At 42.1% G+C, this 21,564-nt stretch overlaps 1 protein-coding gene across 9 annotated transcripts in view; it reads left to right on the top strand.

Annotated features, from left to right (window-relative positions):
• CADM1 (cell adhesion molecule 1) overlaps positions 1-21,564 on the top strand; it is a 349,360-nt gene that overhangs the window by 286,234 nt on the left and 41,562 nt on the right. For all 9 annotated transcript variants that reach the window (XR_011390742.1, XM_070078614.1, XM_051819532.2 and 6 more), the window contains exons 4-6: positions 4,466-4,603; positions 7,250-7,408; positions 19,071-19,170. Coding sequence is in view for 8 of the 9 variants with exons in the window: in XM_070078614.1 (XP_069934715.1) it covers positions 4,466-4,603; positions 7,250-7,408; positions 19,071-19,170 (397 nt within the window). In the remaining variant the exon portion in view is untranslated. The remainder of the gene's footprint in view (positions 1-4,465; positions 4,604-7,249; positions 7,409-19,070; positions 19,171-21,564) is intronic.

Raw genomic sequence — 21,564 nt, 5'->3', positions numbered from 1 at the left:
TCTCTGAAAAGGACGCCACGAGTACTTACACAGCTGTCAAATCTCTTGATAGGTTGAGGATGCTCGTTTTAATGCATGTATCTATTAGTTATTTGATGCATTCAGCAAAAATTTCAGCATAATTATAAGATATAGAAGTGGATGTTTGTTCATGTTATTCGTGCTGTTCTATAGTTACTATTATGGTTACATCTTATCCATGTAAAAACTGAAAATCCTCCTATGATGTTTTGTATGACTTTGGGCACTTTTTAGGGTATTCACTCATTCCTTCCACGTGTGATGAGTTAGTTTCTTTCTCCTGAACATGGTGTAAGATTCCATTTATACTATTCATGAGAGGAGATGAATGAGAAAGTATCCTGCTTTAAGACTAATGTAGTTAGTGATCATGGTAGCTAATATTATTAAGGTCTTGTCCTTCTAAGATTAGTGTTCACTCTTAAGATTACAGGAACAGGAGAAGCTAATTATTTTAAGGGGTCTTAGAGTGAGAATTCACATACTGATCAGCTTTAAGATTCCTCTTTCCTTGTAATTAACGTGACTCATCTTGATATTACTGCTTTTTTTAAAAAATGTTGTAGGCGTAATGTTTATAATTGGCATTCATAGATTTAAGTTTAGCTAAGAAGAAACTTGACATATCATTGCTGTTTTCTGGCACTTACTGCTATGTGATTTCCATTCAGGTTTTCATCTACATGTACCTCCTTAGCTAGATCCTTGGTTATTTTCATTAAAGACTGCAGGCAGTTTTTACTAAATGTGTCTGTTTAGTGGACCGTGTATAAGTGTATTCTCTGGTTAGCAGAAGTTTTAATTCAGTTTTCTTATAAATGGATTTTTATACTTTACTAACCTCTTTTGTATTAGACTAGACATTATGAAGTTAAAGGAAAAATAGGGTAGAATTAATAGACCAAAATACATTTTAAAATTTTCTTGTCAAACCCTGTTTTTTCAGAAAGAAGATTTAAATTGCCTCATTTATATTTTGTAAAGTTTTCTTACTCTTAAAAACATACTGAAAGAATCCAACTTTAAAAAAAAAGGCATTAGGACTCACACTATCGATTTTCTTTTATGTTTGTAAACCAAACAACTCCAGCTGTACTTGCCTATTTCTTATACTTTTAGCAAAGATTAGAAATACTGGTCACAATTTTGAGAAAATTATTTATGGAATTGCAAAAAAGAGTCATTCAGCTACTTCTCAGGATGAAGATTTCAATGGTAAATAAGTCTTTTATTTCTCTACACCAGGCATATTTTCCGCCTTTGAAGTTTTCCACACTTTTATCTTAGCCATAAAGTTAAAGGTGATGTCATCGCTTTGGGAAGATAATCCTAGGAGCTAGTATTGGTACAGGAATCACTCTGAAGTGTTATAGCATATATCTGTTGCAACAAAAGTGGGAATTAACATGGATAATAGCAAACAATAAGTCGTCCAGATAAGGGCTAAGCTGTCAGTCAAGCTCTCAGCCCCAAAACAAAATCTGGAGGAAGCTTTGAATTTCTTCTGTCCTTATCTATACCAATTCCTTTTCATGTCTTTGCTTTGAACCAGCAGACATTATTGATGATGTTGAAAGACTATGCCATCATCTTTATGACCAAATGGAAGGAATAGAGACTTTCCACCAAGAAATAGCATTGAAGATGAAGGTAGTAAAGGTTTGGAAGCAAGGGGTAGGGAGAGAGAGCACGTGTCTCAGGCTCAGCATGAAAAAGAGAGGATGAAGGAAACACAGACAACAACTACACACTATCTGACAAGCTAGGTTTTTGAGGCAAAATTCTACTGAGACATGACAGCCATCTACTGTGGAGTCTCTTAACTGCCGAATCTGTTCCCATCAGGCAGACTCCCAGGCTTCCACAGAATGACTATCAAGGCATTTCTCCAAAAGTCATGCAGATACAGTGGTATGTGACGTACTCCATTCTGGAGGGATTTCCCAAATCGACCCTAGGTTTAGCTGCTTGCCCATTTGTCATAACTTGAGACACCCATGTTCATTAACTTCATTGTCCCATTTGTTGGTTACTCACAGTTTTCATGGGTAATCACTTCATAGGTCAATGTCAAAAATTATCTTCAACACCTTATGTTCTATTTTTGCCTAGGACTTGAAAGGAATTGCTGTTGCCTGATTCTTGTATTTGTTGAGAGTACTTCCTATATCTTTCGTCCCTTAATTATTTTCTTTTTATCTTCCCTTAGACTGTTCCTCAGCACTTGCCGAGGTCTTGTTTAGTTGTGGACAATCTCCTCTTCTGACACTTGATCTAACAATAGCATTTCCCCCAGTATTCCTATTACACTATTCTCAGAATGCTGGTAGTATTTGTGGATCCTAAACATTTAGTCTTTCTTTGTGTCCCCTAAAAACTTCCTGGGTATGTGTGATGAAAATCTAAAACCTAGCTGACTGTCAACCAGCATGGGTATACTATGTTAAGGATACAGCTAACTGAGGTCGTCCCATTTCTTCTGTCACTGCCTTAAAATGCTTGCAGATGCACAACTCCAAATTGAGTATTAAATTCTCTCTCATTTTGCTTACTTTTCCCTTTAAATGTTAGCTGAGGCAGTTCTTTGCCGTGTTTAACTACTCATTCAGGCCGTATCACACTAGCAACAGATCCAATTCAATAAATATGTTATTTTCTTTGTACACAGGGAACAAAGAAGAGGGGTGCTTTTGCTTTAGTAGTTATATTCCTCCCCGCTACCACCACTACACACTCTCTTGCTGAGAAATATATGCAACAAATAATTTTCCTTTTCCTTTTCCATTGTTCTCTATAGGAATTTTCAAGTGCTCCAATTCAGTGTCAAAGTCTTCCTGTAGAATTTTCACATTGGACTGGAACAGTTGGAAATCCCAAATATGTGGTTTAATCCCATGACTTATTGAAGCGGTATCAGAGATGTATTATTCAACTCGATCATCAGGATGGCGTGTTTATACATATTTAATTCCTTGTTTCTCTTCTGAGTTGAGAAACTTATTAATCAGAAGTCTCAGAACTGTCTTTGCTTATTCATGGTGGTCAGGACACATATTCTTAGATTCACTCTGCTAAATTCAGTATTCTTACTGATTTTTATTTCAAGAGGCTGTCTTGAGGTAAGGTTGCACCTTATATGAAGTTTCACTGTCAATGCTGATTCATTAAAAAAAAAAAAACTTTCCCTCATCATCATCACCACCATCAGGTTACACACCGTTGATTTAGTATTCAGTATTTTCACACCCAAAAAATTGTTTTTTGCCATTTTGTCACACGTACATTTAATATGCTTACAGAAGAGTGATTTTTCTCCTGCTATATAAATCTGCTTGCAAGCACTTAACAGCCTCTTTCACCTTTGATTTCTGAAATTTGGAGCTTTGGGATTCAGAATATGGAGAAGTGCTGCAGGCTAATTGACACTTCCTAATATTACTGCATCTTCATATCCAAAGGATTTTATTACAGTGCCATCCATTGGAGGTCATGATTATATTCTGGATCTCTATGAACCATTTAATTAAATGAACTGCTTCTAAGGCACAATTTTTCTGTGTATGTTTATGGTGAGTGATTCTTTTAAAGGCTCCCAAGGTTTTGATCAATGCTGGTTGGCTTTGGAATCTTTCCTATGTAGATTGAATTTAAAGAGAATTGTTGCTTTCAGGGGCCTCCAGGTAAAGTTGGTAATTTCAATAGTATATACTCTTACTTGTATCCACTTTCTGATGAATTATAGACTATATATATAGTTATCTCTGTATATAGAACTATATGTTATATATATATATATATATATATATATTTACAAATTGACCAGTGAGAGACTGATTCCTTTATAAGATGAATTTCGGAGAGAAATTCCAAATGAATTGATTTAACTTTATTTGATGATGACTTTGCATTTCTTTTTCCTCCTCCTATGCAATTTGTTTTAAATTCCCACCAGGAATATCTATTATTAGCCTCCTTTTGGATAGCAATAGTGCTATTTTCTGATGAATAGAAGAACATATTACAGAAGTGGATTCGAGGGGTGGGTGTCAGGACACAGTGGGTCAGGCTGCCACTTGGATGCCCACATCCAGTATCAGAACACCTGGGATCCAGTCCCATCTCTGCTTCCTAGCCAGCTTACTGTTAGTGTGCCTGGGAGGGAGCAGGTGATGGTCCTACTCTTTGGATCCCTACCGCCCCCATGGGAGACCCGTATTGAGTTCTTGGCTTCTCGCTTGGCCCTGGCCCAGCACTGGCTGATCTGGCTATTTGAGAAGTGAATTGGTAGATGAAAACTCAATCTCTCCCTCTCTTTCTCTCTCTCTCTCTCTCGCATTTTTTTCTTCTCCTCCTCCTCCTCTCCCTGTCACTCTGCCTTACTGATAAATAAGTTAAAAGCAAAGGTGGATTGCGTGTTTATAAAGCTCGTGTGTTGAATTTGCAGTTCCACCACGCAACTTGATGATCGATATCCAGAAGGACACTGCGGTGGAGGGCGAGGAGATCGAGGTCAACTGCACCGCCATGGCCAGCAAACCAGCCACGACTATCCGGTGGTTCAAGGGGAACAAGGAGCTGAAAGGTAAGACGCGGAGTGCCCTATGCCGCCGTGGTTAGTCAGCACTTGATTCTAGCAAGTGCGCCTTCATGGGAATGAAAGCCCCTGAAACAAAAGCACGCATTTAGATACGGCTTAGAATCAACTACTAAATAACAGCTGAGGCCAGAGCACAGCTGCCTGTCATCCTAACTCATGTCCTCATTGTGTGGTTTGAGGTTCATGGTGATCCTTGTTCTGTTCAGACACCCAGAAGAGACTAAACCTGAAAACCGGAACTCTTCGTATTAGGAAGAACTGTTAAGTATTCCCTGAGTTCAGGCTGTCTGTGTCTGTACCTGCACTTCTCACTGCCTTCATCCTGTCTTTTGTGTGACTCAGAGTCGATCAGACCCTTAAATTCTCATGTTACACAACTTTTTAAATGTATTACTGTCTTTCATATGATGAGTTCCAAGTCATTCTGACATCTATTGAGTTGTGTTCAGTGGACTAAGAATTTTATCTTAATTGTGAGCTTACAGGGACCACCTTTCTTGTGAAACCTATAATTGTGTTGCCTAAGCTTACCAGGCTATTCTTTAGCAAAGTCTCTGGTTTCATGGTGGTGGTACGGGCTGCTCCTTTGTCCTACTCCCATTGCCTCTCCCTCCGTGTCAGGCCATCCACATTTTATTTTTTAAAGATTTGCTTACTTATTTGAAAGGCAGTCACAGAGAGATCTTCCAAATGCTGGTCGACTCCCCAGATGGCCGCAACAGCTGGGGAGGACCAAGGTGAAGCCAGAAGCCTAGAGGTCCTTCCTGGACACCCGAACAGGTGTGGCAGGAGCCCAAGCACTGGGGCCATCTTCTGCTGCTTTCCCTGGCACCTTATCAGGGAGCCGGAGCTGGAGCAGAGAGCAGCCAGGACTGGAACCAGTGCTTAGAAGTGATGGAGGTGCTGCAGCCAATGGCTTAACCTGGTGTGCCATCACACCCACCCCCACCACCTCAGCTGTGCACTAGGTAAACAATGCAGCATGGATTCTGTTTGGCTTTTTTCATCAGTTGACCCAAGTCCTTCATGTTCCCTTATGTGTTGCCCTGCAAGCAGTACCCTGAGCACAGGGCTCAGGGATTGAACTTTTTCAGTTATTTGTCAGCACTGCTAGCTAGCCTGTGCCTCAGTTTCCCCTAACACGGGGACCCACATGTTACAGGATCCTTATGACCACAAAATAAGTGAATGTTTGTAGAGTACTTAGCTGTACCTGGGCCAAGGTAAGTGCTCTGGATGTGCTTGCAAAAAAAAAAAAAAAAAAAAAGAAAGAAATAAACAAACAGTGTGAGGAAGAAAAGAATAAGCCCTTTTAGAAAGAGAATCTAGAAATCTCTGTCTGGAAACAGACAAATCCATACCAGCTTAAGTTTCTAAGAGCCTGTTCTGTTTTAATCTCCTCTTTCCTAGGTATGGTTTTGGAAGGAAGGAGTTTTTCATTTCCCCTCTGCTTTTCTGTCTGAGTGAATTGAGCCATTAAATGTGTACCGATAAGTACAAAACATTAAAAGAAAGTTAATGGTGTGCTATGTTCCTGGGAGTGCCGCGTTCAGGAAGGGACCGCCGTAGCCTATTCATTCCAGCCGGAAGCCGCCTCCCTCTTTTTCTGGGTGTTCTTGGACGTGTCTCCCATCTGGCCCAGAGCCCTGGATCTTACTCTGCTCTAGCCCACTGCCACTGCATTTTTGTGGTCTTCCAAAAGTCTCAGAGTTTAAACATTTCAATTACAATTTCAATTATGTAAATCCATTTAGTTACTTTGCCTCCTAATTGTTGATGATGGGGATAGGCAAAAGGGGTTGTTTATATCTCTACTGCTGATTGAATTACTTAGGGGATTTGGATGATGTCCTAGAATTCTTAAATGGCGTGACAGCCTTCTAGATATTTCAAGTTGAGATGGTTTTCAGGGGTGAAAAGCACTTTTCTTTTACTCCTTCTGAGTTCCTTAGGCAGCCAGATGTCAAAATGGGTGAAGTCAGAGCTGATTTGTGGGAGGGTCTAAGATAGAGGAAACTTGCATAATACATTTTATGAACAATAGTGTAGACACAGGCATTTGGTGCAGTGGTTAAGACGCTGCTTAGAACACCCACATCGCATACCAGAGTGCCTGGTTCAAGTCCCAGCTCCATTTCTGATCCAGCTTCCTGCTGACATGCATCCTGGGAGGCAGCAGATGATGGCTCACGTACTTGGGCCATTGCCACCCATGCAGGAGACCCAGACTGAACTGTAGGCTCCCAGCTTTGCCCTGGCCCAACCCTGGCTGTTGCAGGCATTTGAGGTGAACCACGGGATGAAAGATGGCTCAGTCTATGTTTCTGTGTGTCACTGTCTCTTCCTTTCAAATAAAATGCAAATAAATAAATTTTTAAAATTAAAAGAAGAAAAATTGTGTACGTTATTTGGGGTTCAGATATATCCTAATTACTGTTCTTCAAGGTTGAAAAGTAGGAAATAATCATGGTATCAATTATCTGTCCACAGATTACCCTTATCCCAAGTGACTTCCATCATACTAGTTAAAATAGCAGTTCTGGGGTCGGGGAGGGGTTGCGGGAAGAACTAAAATCAGAGTGATGGAAATTTACCCAGCTGTGGTTGCGTGATGCACTCTGTGTCCGGCAGGCAAATCGGAGGTGGAAGAGTGGTCAGACATGTACACCGTGACCAGCCAGCTGGTGCTGAAGGTGCACAAGGAGGACGACGGGGTGCCGGTGATCTGCCAGGTGGAGCATCCTGCAGTCACTGGAAACCTGCAGACCCAGCGGTATCTGGAAGTACAGTGTGAGTACCCTGGTGCCTGGCTGAGAGGGCACTGAATAGCAGTTGTTTAAAAAACTCTTCGGGAGCCATTTATTGGGCACAGACAGTTTATATAGTATAAATAGAATTTTTTTTCCCTTTGTCTTGGTAAAAGAATGATCAAAGGATTGTTTTACTGAAATCCCACCATATTATAAAGTGAAAACACTGCGTTGAAGCCAAATGTAAAACTAAAATGATTCCAAATCCGGGGTAACATATGACTTGATTTCTTTGATCGTAGACTGTCATTTCCCTGCCAATTTCAAAATCTAGAGTAATCCTCTCCGTTTTCAATCCCGTCGTAACGGCTGAATTTTTTTATAGAAGGGATTTTATTCCCATTATGTATCAGCGTTTTGTTTTAAATTGCATGCTCTCTTCTATTTTAGCTTAACTTGTAGTGATGAGTTTAGAAGTCGAACTCTTTGGGATCCCTGCCAGTCTTGATGGCTTCATCAATAAGGGCGAGGCCATAGTGAGTGAGGGTGTCTCCTTGCCGTGCCCTGTGGACCAAATGCATTCTCTTCGTCTTCTCCTCTGGACGCTTCTGATGAGGAGGAAATTATGTTTCCTGTGCAGAACCCATTCAGGGCCAAGGTTGTAGCCAAGTGCCAGCTTCTTGCCTTTTTTCAGGAGGCTTCTGCATGTCGGCCTATGAAAAAGCCCAGTGATATTTGAGTATGCAGAGCTGAAATGTTACAAATGTGCTTAGGGTGACAGTGACCTCTCTTATGTTCCTGGGGCTGCCATATTAAATGGCCACACATCTGGTACCCTGAAACAGCAGACATTTCTTCTTCCACAGTTCTGGAGGTCAGAAGTCCAGAATCACGGGTTGGCAGAGCTGTTCTCTGTCCAGTGGCTCTGGGGAGGATCTATGCTTTGCCTCTCCAGTTCCTGGGGGGGCTCTGGGAGTCTGCCTCTGCCCTCACACGGCTTTCTCCTCTGCCTGTCTCTTTCAGGTCACTGGATGTGGGGCTCACTCAAATAATCAAGAATGGCTTCATTTCAAAACCCTTAAATTATATCTGCAAAGACCCTTTTTCCAAAAGTAGGCCCAATTCACAGGTTCCAGGGGCTAGAATGTGGACATCTTTGGAGGCAGCTCTATCCAGTCCTCACCAGATGTTTAAATGGCTTGAACAAAACGGGGCAGGGAAAGTCACAAAAAGTTGCTTCTAAAAGACCCTCCCATTCCAGCCTTTTCTTACTCTGAGCTTGGCTCAATTTAACATTACATAATGCAGGTTTTTCTTGCTAATTCATTTCATCTACTTCATTATATAGCTTCATTATGAGCATCATGCTTATAATTTTCATATCACTAAAACTATTGTGGTGTAATGTCCCTATAATGGAAAAACAGAAATGATCAGATATTATCTAAATTGGCAGATAGTAGATTTCTTGTGACTTTGCTAATATGTAATTCATTTAAGCAAACTTAATATCCATTAACTTTCCTTGTAGGGGCCCATTAGCTTTAATAATACATTAACTCCTTTGTGAGTCCTGAGTAGATATTCACTCAGTTTCCACCCTGAAACTCCTTAAGTAGTTTCCCAGAGTATCTTTTAAACAGAAGATAGCAATATAGCTCCACCCACCTACAGAATTACACTCACTCCCAAATGCAAAATAATTTAGGCAGTGCACCTCCTACTCCTTGGAAAACTTGATAATGATCCTTATAAGCATTGTCTTCCATATTCTACAGATGGAGCTGAGATTCATGCTTCCAAGAAAAGGAGTCGAGCTCCCTGTCTGAGTCCATGTGACTCCAGGCTAACAAAGCACTGCCAGCGACTCTTGAGGATGCACCCTGCTGATCATGCTCCACTCTTCACAGAGCCCTGTGTGCGGGAGACTCTGCTCCTTTATGCAGTGTTAGATCACTCAAACACTTTATCCTTGATACTCCATTTTTGGGACCATATATAGGAAAACGCTTTGTTAAAAGATTTACTTATTTGAAAGGCAGAGTGACACAGAGAGAGAGAGAGAATATCTTCCATCTGCTGGTTCAGTCCCCAAATGTCTACAGCAGCCAGGCCTAGGCCAGTCTGAGGCCAGGAGCTAGGAACTCCATCCAGGTCTCCCACATGTGTGGCGGGAACCCAAGTATTTGGGCCATCATCTGCCATCTATGCTCAAGAAAATCATGTGGCAGCTCACTGGCCTCTGTTCTTAGAGGACCATTGAGAACTCGGCAGAGTCAGCCAGGAATTCCTTAAATAACTGCATCAAACATGATTGGCCTTCCCTGCATCATTTCCTACCAGCTTCGCCCCCGTTGAACATGAGCAGCCATACGGTAGCAAAAACCACCTGCCATTGGACCCTGAGTGTTGGGGGTCAGTTTGCTGTCCGCCATGGCAGTTCTTTGAAGACCAGCAGCGGCATAGCTGGATGGCTGTGAGGAAGCATGAGATTAGTTAGAATAATCCGCATGTGTGTTGAATAATGTTAGACATTCTGTGAGGAGAAACATGCCTGTATTTTTGAGGTCATCTAAACTCACAGACAGAGGTTCTTAACCTTTTTGGCAATCACTGACCCCTTTAAAAATCCTCTGATAGCTCTAGACCTGCAAAAGATGAATACAGTCACGTAGCTACCACATCTGCCCAGCATTTAACAATCCCATTTTGCTCTGAAAGTTTTCCTAATTTCCCTCTTCAAAGGTCACTTTGACGTGTTTTGCTGTGTTCTTGGGTCATCTGTACTCTTTATTTACAGTTTTTCTTTAAATCACTTGATTTCTTTATTCTAACTGAAATATACGTGAAAGGACTTTTAAAAATATGAATTTTGCTTGTTTATCTACATTTGTCTAATAAACATTAAAATAAGTATATGGATATTCTTTTTTTAATGTCCTTTCCTTCTCCACCTAAACAGATTTCTTATATTATCAGTGATAAACACTATCACAAGGAAATACTGAGCCCTTCATGGACTTCAGATTCTCTGAGTAAATAAGATGACCTTGGGGCAAGTCTAACCTGATATGAGTGCTATTAAGTGCACTCACTGTGTTTAACCCTGACCCATTTTGGCCCATGGAGGTTTATGGAAATGTCTCTCCACTCCATCTAAGACAAATGGATGTTAACCAGGATATGAATAGGGTTAAATGACAGATAATAGATTTGAATTCAGTGTAAGTTATATCCTTTCTAAAAAATAAGAATTTTTTTAAAAAAGAATAAGAACAGGAAATAATTGTATACTCTTAAATATCTTTTCTCTTTTTTAAAAAAAAATTATTAATTTATTTGAAAGAGGTATACAGAGAGAGAGAGAGAGAGAATCAGGGAAGGAGGGAGGGGGAGAGAGAGAGAGAGATCCTATCTTCTAGTTCACTCCTCAAATGGCTGTGACAGGCAGGGCTAGAGCCAGGAGCCAGGAACTTCTTCAGGGTCTCCCATGTGGGTGCAGGGACCCAAGCATTTGGGCCATTTTCCACTGTTTTCCCAGGTGCTTTTAGCAGGGAACTAGATTGGAAGTAGGGAAGCCAGACTGGAACCAGTGCCCAAATGGGATAACAGCATTGCAGGTGGCAGCTTAACCCGCTATGCCACACTGTCAACCCCTTAAATATCTTATTTTATGAGGAAAGGGGAGGAAGGATAAAAAGATGGGAAAGTTTACACTTCTCCCCCTAATAAACAGGAGTGCCACCATATCACATAGAAGACAAGGCCTGAGCTACAACTTGGAATTGCTTTTGTCTTGTGGATCTAAGTACTAATTAATTGAACCAGAATTGTGCAGTGTTTGTTTGCTAGTACCCTTATTTGTGGTACCAGGAGAAATTGTTGTGCCCAATTATGTGAGAAATCAGCCAGATGTGTATGCTGTCATACTTTTAATAATCCTTAAGTTTTTGGTGAGTACAGATATTAATTGTGTAGTATGCATTGAAGTGATTAACATCAATGTAATTTATTATCTGGAGATTTCTGAACGTAAATAAATGAGTTGTTTTGTTCAGCAAGGTGTTGACCCCTTCAGAATCAGTGAATTAAAGTCCCCCCCTTTTTATTATAAATATGAAAGGCACCACAATCAACCAAGTGTTCAGTTATTTGATTTTCTGGGGCATTAGCCGCTCTTGTTTGTGACATTTCCCTGTTGGGTGCTCGTTTGCAAGCTCATTAATAAGGTTTTCTCATAGGAATGTTGCTGGGAATGAGGAACATATAGTAGGGCTCTTAGTTTTCCAGCTTTCATTCTGAGACTCAGCAAGGGTACCGCAGCAGCACGCAGTTAAATGTTTGAAACGCAAAATAATTACATTTGCGGCTAGAATTCAAAGCTCTGTTTTCTTAGATGTTATGCAGTGAACGGTTTTGCTTTTTACTGTTCTCAGCTATATGACCCCAAAATCTTCCTGTGCATTTTTTCTTGCAAATGCCAGCACAGGTGGTATTACCCAAATCTGCACTGTGCTCCGTTATAGCAGAGTGTGATACAATTGTAGCACAGTTAGTACAGCTTCAGATCCCAGGGAAGGCACTCTTGTCAAATAAAAGCCTGTTTAAAGGAGAACAGTTCACTGTCTGCGCGTTAAAAGGAAGCTGTCTAAATAGCATCAAGGTGGCAACACGTAGCGACATAAGCTGGGAATTCAAAGAAGAGCTGTGACCCTCAGTATGGAATTCAGATTGCAGTGCACAAGGGGGGGAAGCCTTCCTGTGGACGCAGGCGAATATGAAACCCTTGAATTACTGCTGCGTGTCTTTTGATTTCACCCATCATAGCCTTGCTGTTTAAAATATTTTGCAAAAATTCTCATTTTGTGAGGCTTGTGTGTGTGTGTGTATGTGTGCACGTGCACACGTATTTGCAAAAAACAACGACAAAGAATTGAAGAGATGAGTTTTGAAAGGGAGAAAGAAAACAAAGCCTGTCGAAATAGGTATCTGAATGCCTTCCCTGCTCTGATTATCATCTGACAGTTAATCGTGTATGTGGGCATCATTTTCAAAATGAGTTTTATTGACTAGATGTAGCCAGGTATTTTATAAATCCATATTCTTGTGCAGCCAAGGTGCAGGGAGGGGTAGGTTTTGTTTTGTTTCTTTTTTTCTTTCAGTCCCTCAACTGGGGGACAATTGGGCATTGAGGAGATGATCAAAACTTCCTCCTTATCTGTGCCAAAATAAATGTTTCTCTGGTATCGATGGTGCCCTGCAGGGAAGGAGGAAGAAAAACCTGGAAATCGGAGAATCTTCCCTGCGTAGAGTAGAGGATAAGACTTAGCTTCCAGGAGCAGCTCCTCTGTCTCATCCGCTCCCCCGTCAGCTCTGTTCCCAGGCTGTATTCTTCAAAGCATAATAGCTGGCGTTTTCAGATTTGGCCTGTTTCTCTCTGATCTCTAGTTTCTTTTTTAACAGAATGCGATCTTCCTTCCACTCTCCATTTCAATTTTTTTAAAGCAATGAATAGAGTTTCAGGGAGGTTATTTCAGTATTTATTAGTCCTCATGAGATATAATCGCAGTATGGAGACCCCCTGATTGAAGCTAATTTTTTAACCTATCATTTTTTGTGATAACTGAGTAGTGGTGGCCCTAAGCTCCTGAGGTTGTAAGGGCTTTGGATTGTTAGTGATACATTCTGCAGTATGCAAGGGAGTGGAGAGCAGCGAGTTGACTGACCGACACTGAAAAAAATAGAATGAAATTTGGGCCAAGTGCATTATGAGTAAGACCCAGATGACCCTTGAAAGGCAGTCTCCACCTTCTAAAGGCCCACTCTGCAGGAAGAAGCCCGTTTGACTAAGGACTCTCTTCCCACCCCTCACCTACTGTATTTGTGAAAGATGCATCTCTGGGCTGCAGACACCGAACACTTAGACGGTGAAACTTATCTTCCAGTGTACGCTCTTCACTCATTGGGTCAGATTTTGATTCTGTGGAAGGTTAAATGATAGTGAAGCTGGCATCTAAAACAAGAAAAGAATGGGCAAACAACATCCTTTATGAATTCCCTTGAGATACCACTTGGAGATCCACCAGAAATGCTAAAGTAAATGTGTACTGAAATGGAATGCATGAACCGTAACACTGGGGCTGGACTTCGCATTTTGAGAACTCGATTGATCTTCCAAAAGAAAAACACATTGTATTTTGTGATGAGGACTAAGCTGAATTTATGATCAGATTATTTTTTTTAAATCAGTGGTAAACCCAGGAGTAGAAATTCATGCCCCAATATTTCTCCATTTTCTCATTTGTTCATTCCTCCCTTTCTTCATTCATTTAGCACATAGGTGTTGAGTGCCTGCTGTGTGCCAAGCACTGGCAGTGTTCTGGTTACCAGGAATTTCAAAACAAAACAAAAAAATCTTACCAAAGTAAAAATCTTGCTTGTGCCAAAAATCTTGCTATATGGATTTCCTTGCCCAGTATTTGCTTTTAAATTTTGAAGATTTCTTCAAAGATATGGAAGAGGGCTCTGTGGGTATGTACCTGGTTTAAAGTAGGAAAAGAGAGGTGTGGGAACACAACTTTCTGTCCCAACATAATGGAATAAAACTTGATTCTGTTTGGGTAAATGGTCATTTTCATATCCACAGAACTATTTGCAAGCTGCTGAGGGGGAATGGCATTGCGCTGTGGCGACACAGCACATGCTGCTTAGCCCACGTCAGTCCCACCAGATTTGCCTCACCATACAATAGTTCAGCCGTCCTCAGGCGTGCAGATGAAGTGCTCCGATCCATACTGCAGATATAGTCATGCTGCAGATGGAACAGCAGGAGGTCCTTCACCTTGCAAACAAACAAACAGCAGAGAAAATTATTCATGAACATTACGGTGAGCATAGAAAGCCAACCCTTTGCAAGATGGTCTCTGTTAACTCCTCTGAGAACTCCAAGTGACTGTTCTCTAACCAGTCCCGGTCACCTTGTACTGCTAGACACTGGCCTCTTTTAGTTACAAAGCTGTCCTCTTCCCAATGATTTAGAAACCATATGGGGGGGGGGGGGGTTACTTCTTACTTTGAGCTCAAACAGCTCTTAATACTCACCAAATCTCAGGTTAATCTTTGTATTGTCGTTCTACTTCGAACTGCAATAATCCCCCGTGATTGACAAAGACCCCTCAGTCAGTGCTTGCCCATGTGAATGCGCAGGGGCTGACCCAAGCCCTCTCCCCAGCCCTTCTGATAGCATCTGTGCCCGCACAGCCCTTGAGTTCTCCCTAGCAGGACTTGAGACAATTAGCACTTGATCCACAGGGATCGAATCCCACACACACTGGTGTGTCAGATTACTGGATGGGTGGAGCCGGCATTGTGCACAGAGTTAAGCCACAGCCTTCCATGCCAGCCTCTTATATGAGCACTGATCAAGTTCCAGCTGCTCTACTTCTGATCCAGCTCCCTTCCAATGCACCCGGGGATAGCAGCAGAAGATGCCCCAAGTACTTGGGCCCCTGCACCCACATGGGAGGTCTGGATGGAGTTTCAGGCTCATGGGCTTCAACCTGGCCCAACCCCAGTTGTTGTTGCCATTTGGGGAAGTGTACCAGTGGATTGAAGCTCTCTCTCTCTCTCTCTCTCTCTCTCTGTCCCCCACCCACTCTGTAACTCTACCTTTCAAATAAATAAAATCTTTTTTTAACAACAACAAGAGAATATTGGATGGGTTGTAAGTAAGGAACACAAAGAATCTATGAGCCAAATGCAGTTGCAGAAGAGATTCGCACTCAAGCCCTGAGACCTGGGTGCAGTCAGCACATCGAGAACATTTGGTGCCTGCATTCTCTGATGCAAATATTTCTCAGGAAGACAGGGAAGGACAGGGAGCCCCTGGGATAACAGACCTCCTGCCAGGGCATCAGGGTGACTTCCCCTCGCCTCAGCTCCCTGCCTCTCTGCTCCATGGGAAGAGGGGCATCCCAGTCTAAAGGAAACTGCAAAGTACCTTTTTTATAAATAGAAAAAGAAACTCAAAGACCTGCTATGTTGGTGTCAGGCTCTGGAGAGGAGACTGTCTGTGCCTTTTCATTTACATAGGGAATTGAAATACAGGTTACGGAATCTTGAGTTCCATCTTCTGAAAAGACCATAGAATGTGGTGCAAGGTCAGACTGGCATGAAATCAATTGTAATCTGCCAGCAAGCCGTTCTAACCTCCTTAAGAGTTTCCCTTTATATTTTTCGCCTTTATAGAGAGAGCAAAATACATTAAAAGAAAGTCTCATCAAATCAGAATGTCTTTCTAATATTATTTTTTTAATTGGTTGCTACTGTAGTGTGACCTAAAACCTCTTGGTATTTAACCCTCTGTGCAACTTTGACTAATGAACAAATTTTGTCTGCTATAGCAGTCTTGTTAAATGTCTTTTATGGGGTTTTAAAAAAAATTACATTGTATTATGAAAACCTCAGATCCTTCCACCTAATTGATTGGCTGTTGGTGATGCCATCTCTCTAACTGAAATGTTCCTTAAGTGCAAGGACCTAACTATTTTTCTCCTTTTTATGTAGCAGTTCCATTTCTTAATGACACGAAGCCTCTCTGAGCGATGCATTTCTGGGCAGCTATTGCACTTGGGTAGGAAGTGTCATCTGGCTTTTATAAGCCTTGTGCCTCACAACCCCAACTGAGGCGTAAAATGATCCCCCAGAAAATGTACTGGGCCTTCACCTCATTACTTAAAAATAAATCTTGGAGTCTGGTTCTGTTTTCGAAAAGATTTGGTGGGTTATACCATTTGATTTATGAACATAATTAAAATATAAATGACGAGCTCTGGGCTCCTCAATCAGCCATCTGGATGGTTCAGTATTTTGACATCCTCATCTTGTAGTCAAGAACTCCCTGAGAATTGAATGCCCCTCCACTCTAGAGGTGCAGGGACATCCCAAGGTTTCTCTTCCACCTGTTGAGAACACTTCAGGTCCTCTTTCAGGACAAAGGAAGGAAAACAGAATTTGTTTTCACGTGTCCATCACCCGAGACTGGATCTTGGCACAAAGACCTTCTATTTGGTTCCTGGGCTGGGCTTAATGATAGTGGAGCTGCCTGTGATCAGTTACCATGCCTGTACACACTGTGTGTGTCAATGGAAGAGGACATTTTTCTGTACAACACAAGCAAGATTAATCTTTGCCTTTTCAGCCAGGTAACCGTGGCCATTGTACCCAAAAGTCATTGGTAGATGTTCCTGCAGAAACCTAAATTGGGAAAAACAGTTATCAGAATCGTGGGAATCTTTTCTGTGGCATGGTATGTGATTTTTCCAGGTGTAGCAGTCCTTAGTTTGTTCTTCCTACTTTGGGTGAGTAATTGACAACTGCTAAACAGCTCATTAGGAACATAAAACAGCATTTAAGTAGAACAGACTCGACGATGGCACTGAAGAAGCAGGGTGGAATAGATTTTTCAACGCTTTATTATTTATGAAAGTTGAGCGTGTAAAACCTTTAAGGCACTGTACTGAAAAATATACACTCTGTTTGTTTATGAATTACATGAGGAAGAAAAGTAGAAACTTTCCACCTGGGGCAGTGAGCATTCTGCTTCTCCTTAATTAATGGGCCAAAGTTAGCAGTGCATGAAAATAAAAGTAGCACTTCCATGGATCAGAGATTACTTTAAGAAAATGTTGTATTTCAGCCCAAACTTAGGGCCTTAAATTTAGCCTCACGCAGAATGCTTCATGGGTAAGAATGACAGAGGTCCCCTAACCAGGAATTCCCTAAGTGCTACTGCTTCTGGGTCTGAACTATTAGGGAACAGGTTTGTTACTACCCATGTCTTCAGTGTCATAACCTTCCCCTATTTCTCTTTTCATGTCTTTTCAAATAAATGTTGGTAACTGTGTGTGTGTGTGTGTGTGTGTGTGTGTGTTTTACACCATCAAAAGCAATAGACCCACATACATCACCCAGTGGTTATATTTGGCCTAAGAAGTGGCCAGCAGGTCTAGAAGGTGGTATCCAGAAGCTCTTGCCTCATCCCAGCAGCTGATGATAGTTCAAGGTCATCCTATTTATCCTTTATGTAGATTTCTCCCTTTAATGACTTCTTTCCCAAGTTAGTTATCAGGATCTGGGAACCTCTCTTCCACTTTGCCCTCAAACATTTCCTTTGCCATCAAGTCCAAGAATAGAACCGTTTTACTTGCAAGGATCAGCTGCTGTTTGTGGGTCTATTAACTTGATGTTCTCTGTCGAGGACTTACTGGGCAGTGCACACTGGGGAGTGTACCAAGGGGCTCTCTTAAAAAGGTTTTGAATAGTGCATGATTTTCCGAGACCTTGACAAAGGTCTGTGATAGGAAGAGGACTACAAAATGCACGCGGGCAGCCGCGGTGAGAGAGGACATCCTTGTGCAGCATTATGGAACTGTGTGCAGGGTGAGAGTGATTGAGCCCTGCCGCATCTCTGTCTTCTCCGTTATTCCGTAGGATGAATGTTAATGAGCCAGCCACTGCTTGTGAAAGGCCATGGGGCTGTTGTTTAGCTGGTATGCTTGTCTGAGAAAGTAAAACTGTGGTGAATTGTTTTGACCTTTCAGCCAAATTATGTCTTGACCTCTAACATTTATTGCTCTTGGGTACATTTCCAAAAATATACACTTACAGAGGCAAAGAATTAAGTGAGAAAGCTGATTTAGGGATTAATGGCTGGTTAGTTTAGCATAGAAAATAAAATGTCCTAATCGCATTCAGGTCTTCTGTGTGACTGTGTGTGCACCTGTGTCTGTGTTCATTCCCACTTCCTCGGCTCGCTTCCCTGCTCCTCCTGTCATTCATCTCCCCCCACCGTGCCCCAGACACCCACACACTCGCGAGACAGTTGTAAGGAGAGTGTGGAAAGAAGAACAGTTGCAGTGGTCACCTAAGACTCCACTGCATTAGGAAGCTATCATTGGCTTGAGTTATGGTTGCCATTGGGAAATGCCATTCTGAATCAACAATACATCCTCATACACCTTCCACGGGTGATCTCTGTGGCCTCGGACAAGCTACTTCACTCTGTGGCTCCCAGAGTTCTCATCCCTATAGCTGGGCTTCGACCACCCCTGGGAGTGCCAGTTTCCTATCTTCTTAGGGTGTTTACCCTGAAATGTCCAAGAGTTTCATTACGGGCCACCTAAACCTACTGGTTCTATTCCCCTGAAAGCCATTCGAGTGGAATTCAGAAGTTCTGCTTTTTCCATTTGCAAACAAGAGCATGGAAGAGGCACACTTATTAATATGCAGTGTCATAATGTATTGTCACATAGTAATATATGATATATGATAAAATGTATCAATTCTGAGCACCACAAATATCTGCGGCTTCACCTCAGCATGAAGGCAAATGAGTTTCCTTTAGCTTGAGTGAGTTCGGAGATAAACTTCAATGTAACAAAATGTATTTCACAGGAAATGTTTGATGTGGCACAGTTGGCTTATGAATCTCTTATCTATTTGCGGTTCACTCCTTAGAGTTATTAGTCAATTTAATTTGAGCAAATGCCAGGATTACTAACTAATTAGAAGGATGTTACTGAAGGCACGCGGATGGGGAGAGAGTCAGCGCTGGTAGCGTGGGGTTTGTGGCAGCGTGCGAGTCTGATTTTGCCTGATGATACCATTTGCTAAACATTATACTTTGTGTTGTTGTCACACAGATAAGCCTCAAGTGCATATTCAGATGACTTACCCTCTACAAGGCCTAACCCGAGAAGGGGACGCGCTTGAGTTAACATGCGAAGCCATCGGGAAGCCCCAGTAAGTTCTGAAGGCCGAGGTTGGCAGAGGGTCGTGAACAGTAAATGTCACAACACAGAGATGAGCGTTCACAACTCATTGGCCTGTCACCTGTCTCCTGCTCGAAAGAATGGACGATTTTTCAGGAAATGCAGAATAGCAAATAAGAGGGGATGTAAATAAACGTCTGTGGGTCCTCATGGTCAGGATGGGGAGAAAAATTAAATGCCAGCTAAGGTTGAAATCTCAGCTGATTCCATTTTGGCATCATCAACATGATTTTCAGGACTATTTTACCACACACACACACACACACACACACAAATCTTAAGTTTTTTAGTAGTCTCACAGTTTAATGATATAGCTGCTACCTTCTATGCAGATATCTAACCTGCTACAAAGATGCTTTTGAGACTTAAATGAAGCCGCTCTGTTCAGGGCCAGCTGTAGGCACATGAATTCCCCCTGCTTGAATTTTGCATCTCCTTCCCTCAGAGGAAAGTGTCAGACTTGAGCCTTAGAGATATTTTTGTTATAGTAAGGAAAGGTTCAAGAACTTTTCCCAAGGAAGATGTGCATGCCACTGCCTCAGAGAAGAAGGAGAACTAACTAAACCTTTGATTTGATTGAAAAGTCTGAAGGAACTACCTTGCCGTTCCCTGCTAAGCGACCTAAAGTGAATTAGAGGACCCGCACGCTTCACCACTAATACAGCAAAAACACCGTGAGGCAGTGCTCCTTTAAATCTTACTCAGTTTTCTTTGGGAAGGGGGAGCTTCCCTTCATCTTTCTTGTTCAGACTGTTTTAAACTGCTTTCAGGAAGAAGCAACGTGGGCTCCTGAAATAGAAGAACGGGTCAATGCTGGGATTAAGGGCACTCAAACTTGTAGTGGTGCCCAACAAAAACCAGCATTGAGCTCCCTCTGCTGTCCCTGTGATATGATTTGGTTTCTCCGTGCAGAGCTTTGCTCAGCGGCATTGTCACAGTTTTCATTTCAAGAACTCAGAGCATCTGAACCAAAGTCCCCCAGAAATCTCTGGAAAGGATTCTCCCCGGGGTAACTGAGGAACCATCTATTACAGGAGTCCTGGGAGCCGAAGCGAAGCCTGGCTCCTGTCAGTCCTCTCATCTCCCTTCAACCCTCCCTGTTTCTGTGCTACCTGGCCGTGGTCTAGAATTTACTTCTCTCTGTGCTAACCATCTGGAGCGTTAAAAATGACCTTTAGGTGATCTTCGTTCTGTTTTGCTTTGCCTCTGGTGTTCCCCAGTTACTTGGTTTTGAACACTTCAAGCTTTGTACTCTTTTTGAGCACTGCAAAAGATTCAGCTCTTTCTCTGTGTAAACTGTTTGAATTATGCCCTAATTAGCAGCTAACCTTACCTCCAAAACAATCCAGTGGAGGGAGAAAAAAAAACTTCCGAGGCCTCTTGCCACCTTGCAATACCTGTATTCAGCCACATTAACCACACTTACAGTATAAGGCTTGCTAACCTATATTTTGTTTCTGTATTTTTTCCCCTGAAGAAGGTACTGTGTTCAATTGAATGTGCCACGGGGACAGTAAATTACATGTTTCCTGCAGGACATTTATGCCAGAGAGGGTATTTGTTTGTTGCTCTCAAATAGGAGCGGGTATATGGTTGTGTGAGCAGGCACGCATTACTGGGCTGCTATCCCTTCTAGCATATTACCTATTTATTTTCTCAAGAAATTGCATACAATAAAAATGGTAATTTAACTTGCCATTAAATGTTGTGAATAGTCTCAGCTCTTACCCCCACTGATTGTTTCAGCTGTCAAGCAGCAGGACATTAGGCCTGATTGCCAGGCAAACCCATTTGCCATTGCCTACAAGGAGGACATATGCGTCCTAATTTTTAAATAATTTACTGGGGTGTGATGACAAAGGCATGTGTAATTAAAGAAAAATTGTAACTTCACATCCCATTTGAAAATTGGAATGCTACTTGACAGGGCTAAGGTGTGTCGCTCCTCAGGAAGCGTGGGTCTCCCGCCATGTTGCGGCTCCTGGAGGAGCAGGAGGAACTGGACGGAAGTGACCTCTGGGCGCAAATCTGTGGCACCCTTCCTTAGGGAAGTTTCCAGATGGAGTGCTCCATGCAGCCTCCGTGCAGAGGAGGTGGAGGCAGACGCCTTGAAGAGTGGGTTTCAAAGTTACTTGATGTGTGTGCATTTTGAGTTCTGGAGCATCTTCCGCAATTTGCTTTTTCCTAATGGATACAAATGCGGTACTATAAATCACCAACACAAACTCGTCTCTGATGAGCAAGTGCGGGAGGACCTAAGGAATCCATGTGGAGATGCACTCCAGGTGATTACCTGAGAGCCATACCCTCGAGCTCGGAGGACTGACTGCAGGTGCACACGCAGGGGAGGAGTCTGTACATAGGT

This window comes from Oryctolagus cuniculus, chromosome 1, assembly GCF_964237555.1.
Source record: "Oryctolagus cuniculus chromosome 1, mOryCun1.1, whole genome shotgun sequence".
Lineage (NCBI taxonomy): Eukaryota > Metazoa > Chordata > Mammalia > Lagomorpha > Leporidae > Oryctolagus > Oryctolagus cuniculus.
This window is presented reverse-complemented; position numbering and strand designations above follow the sequence as displayed.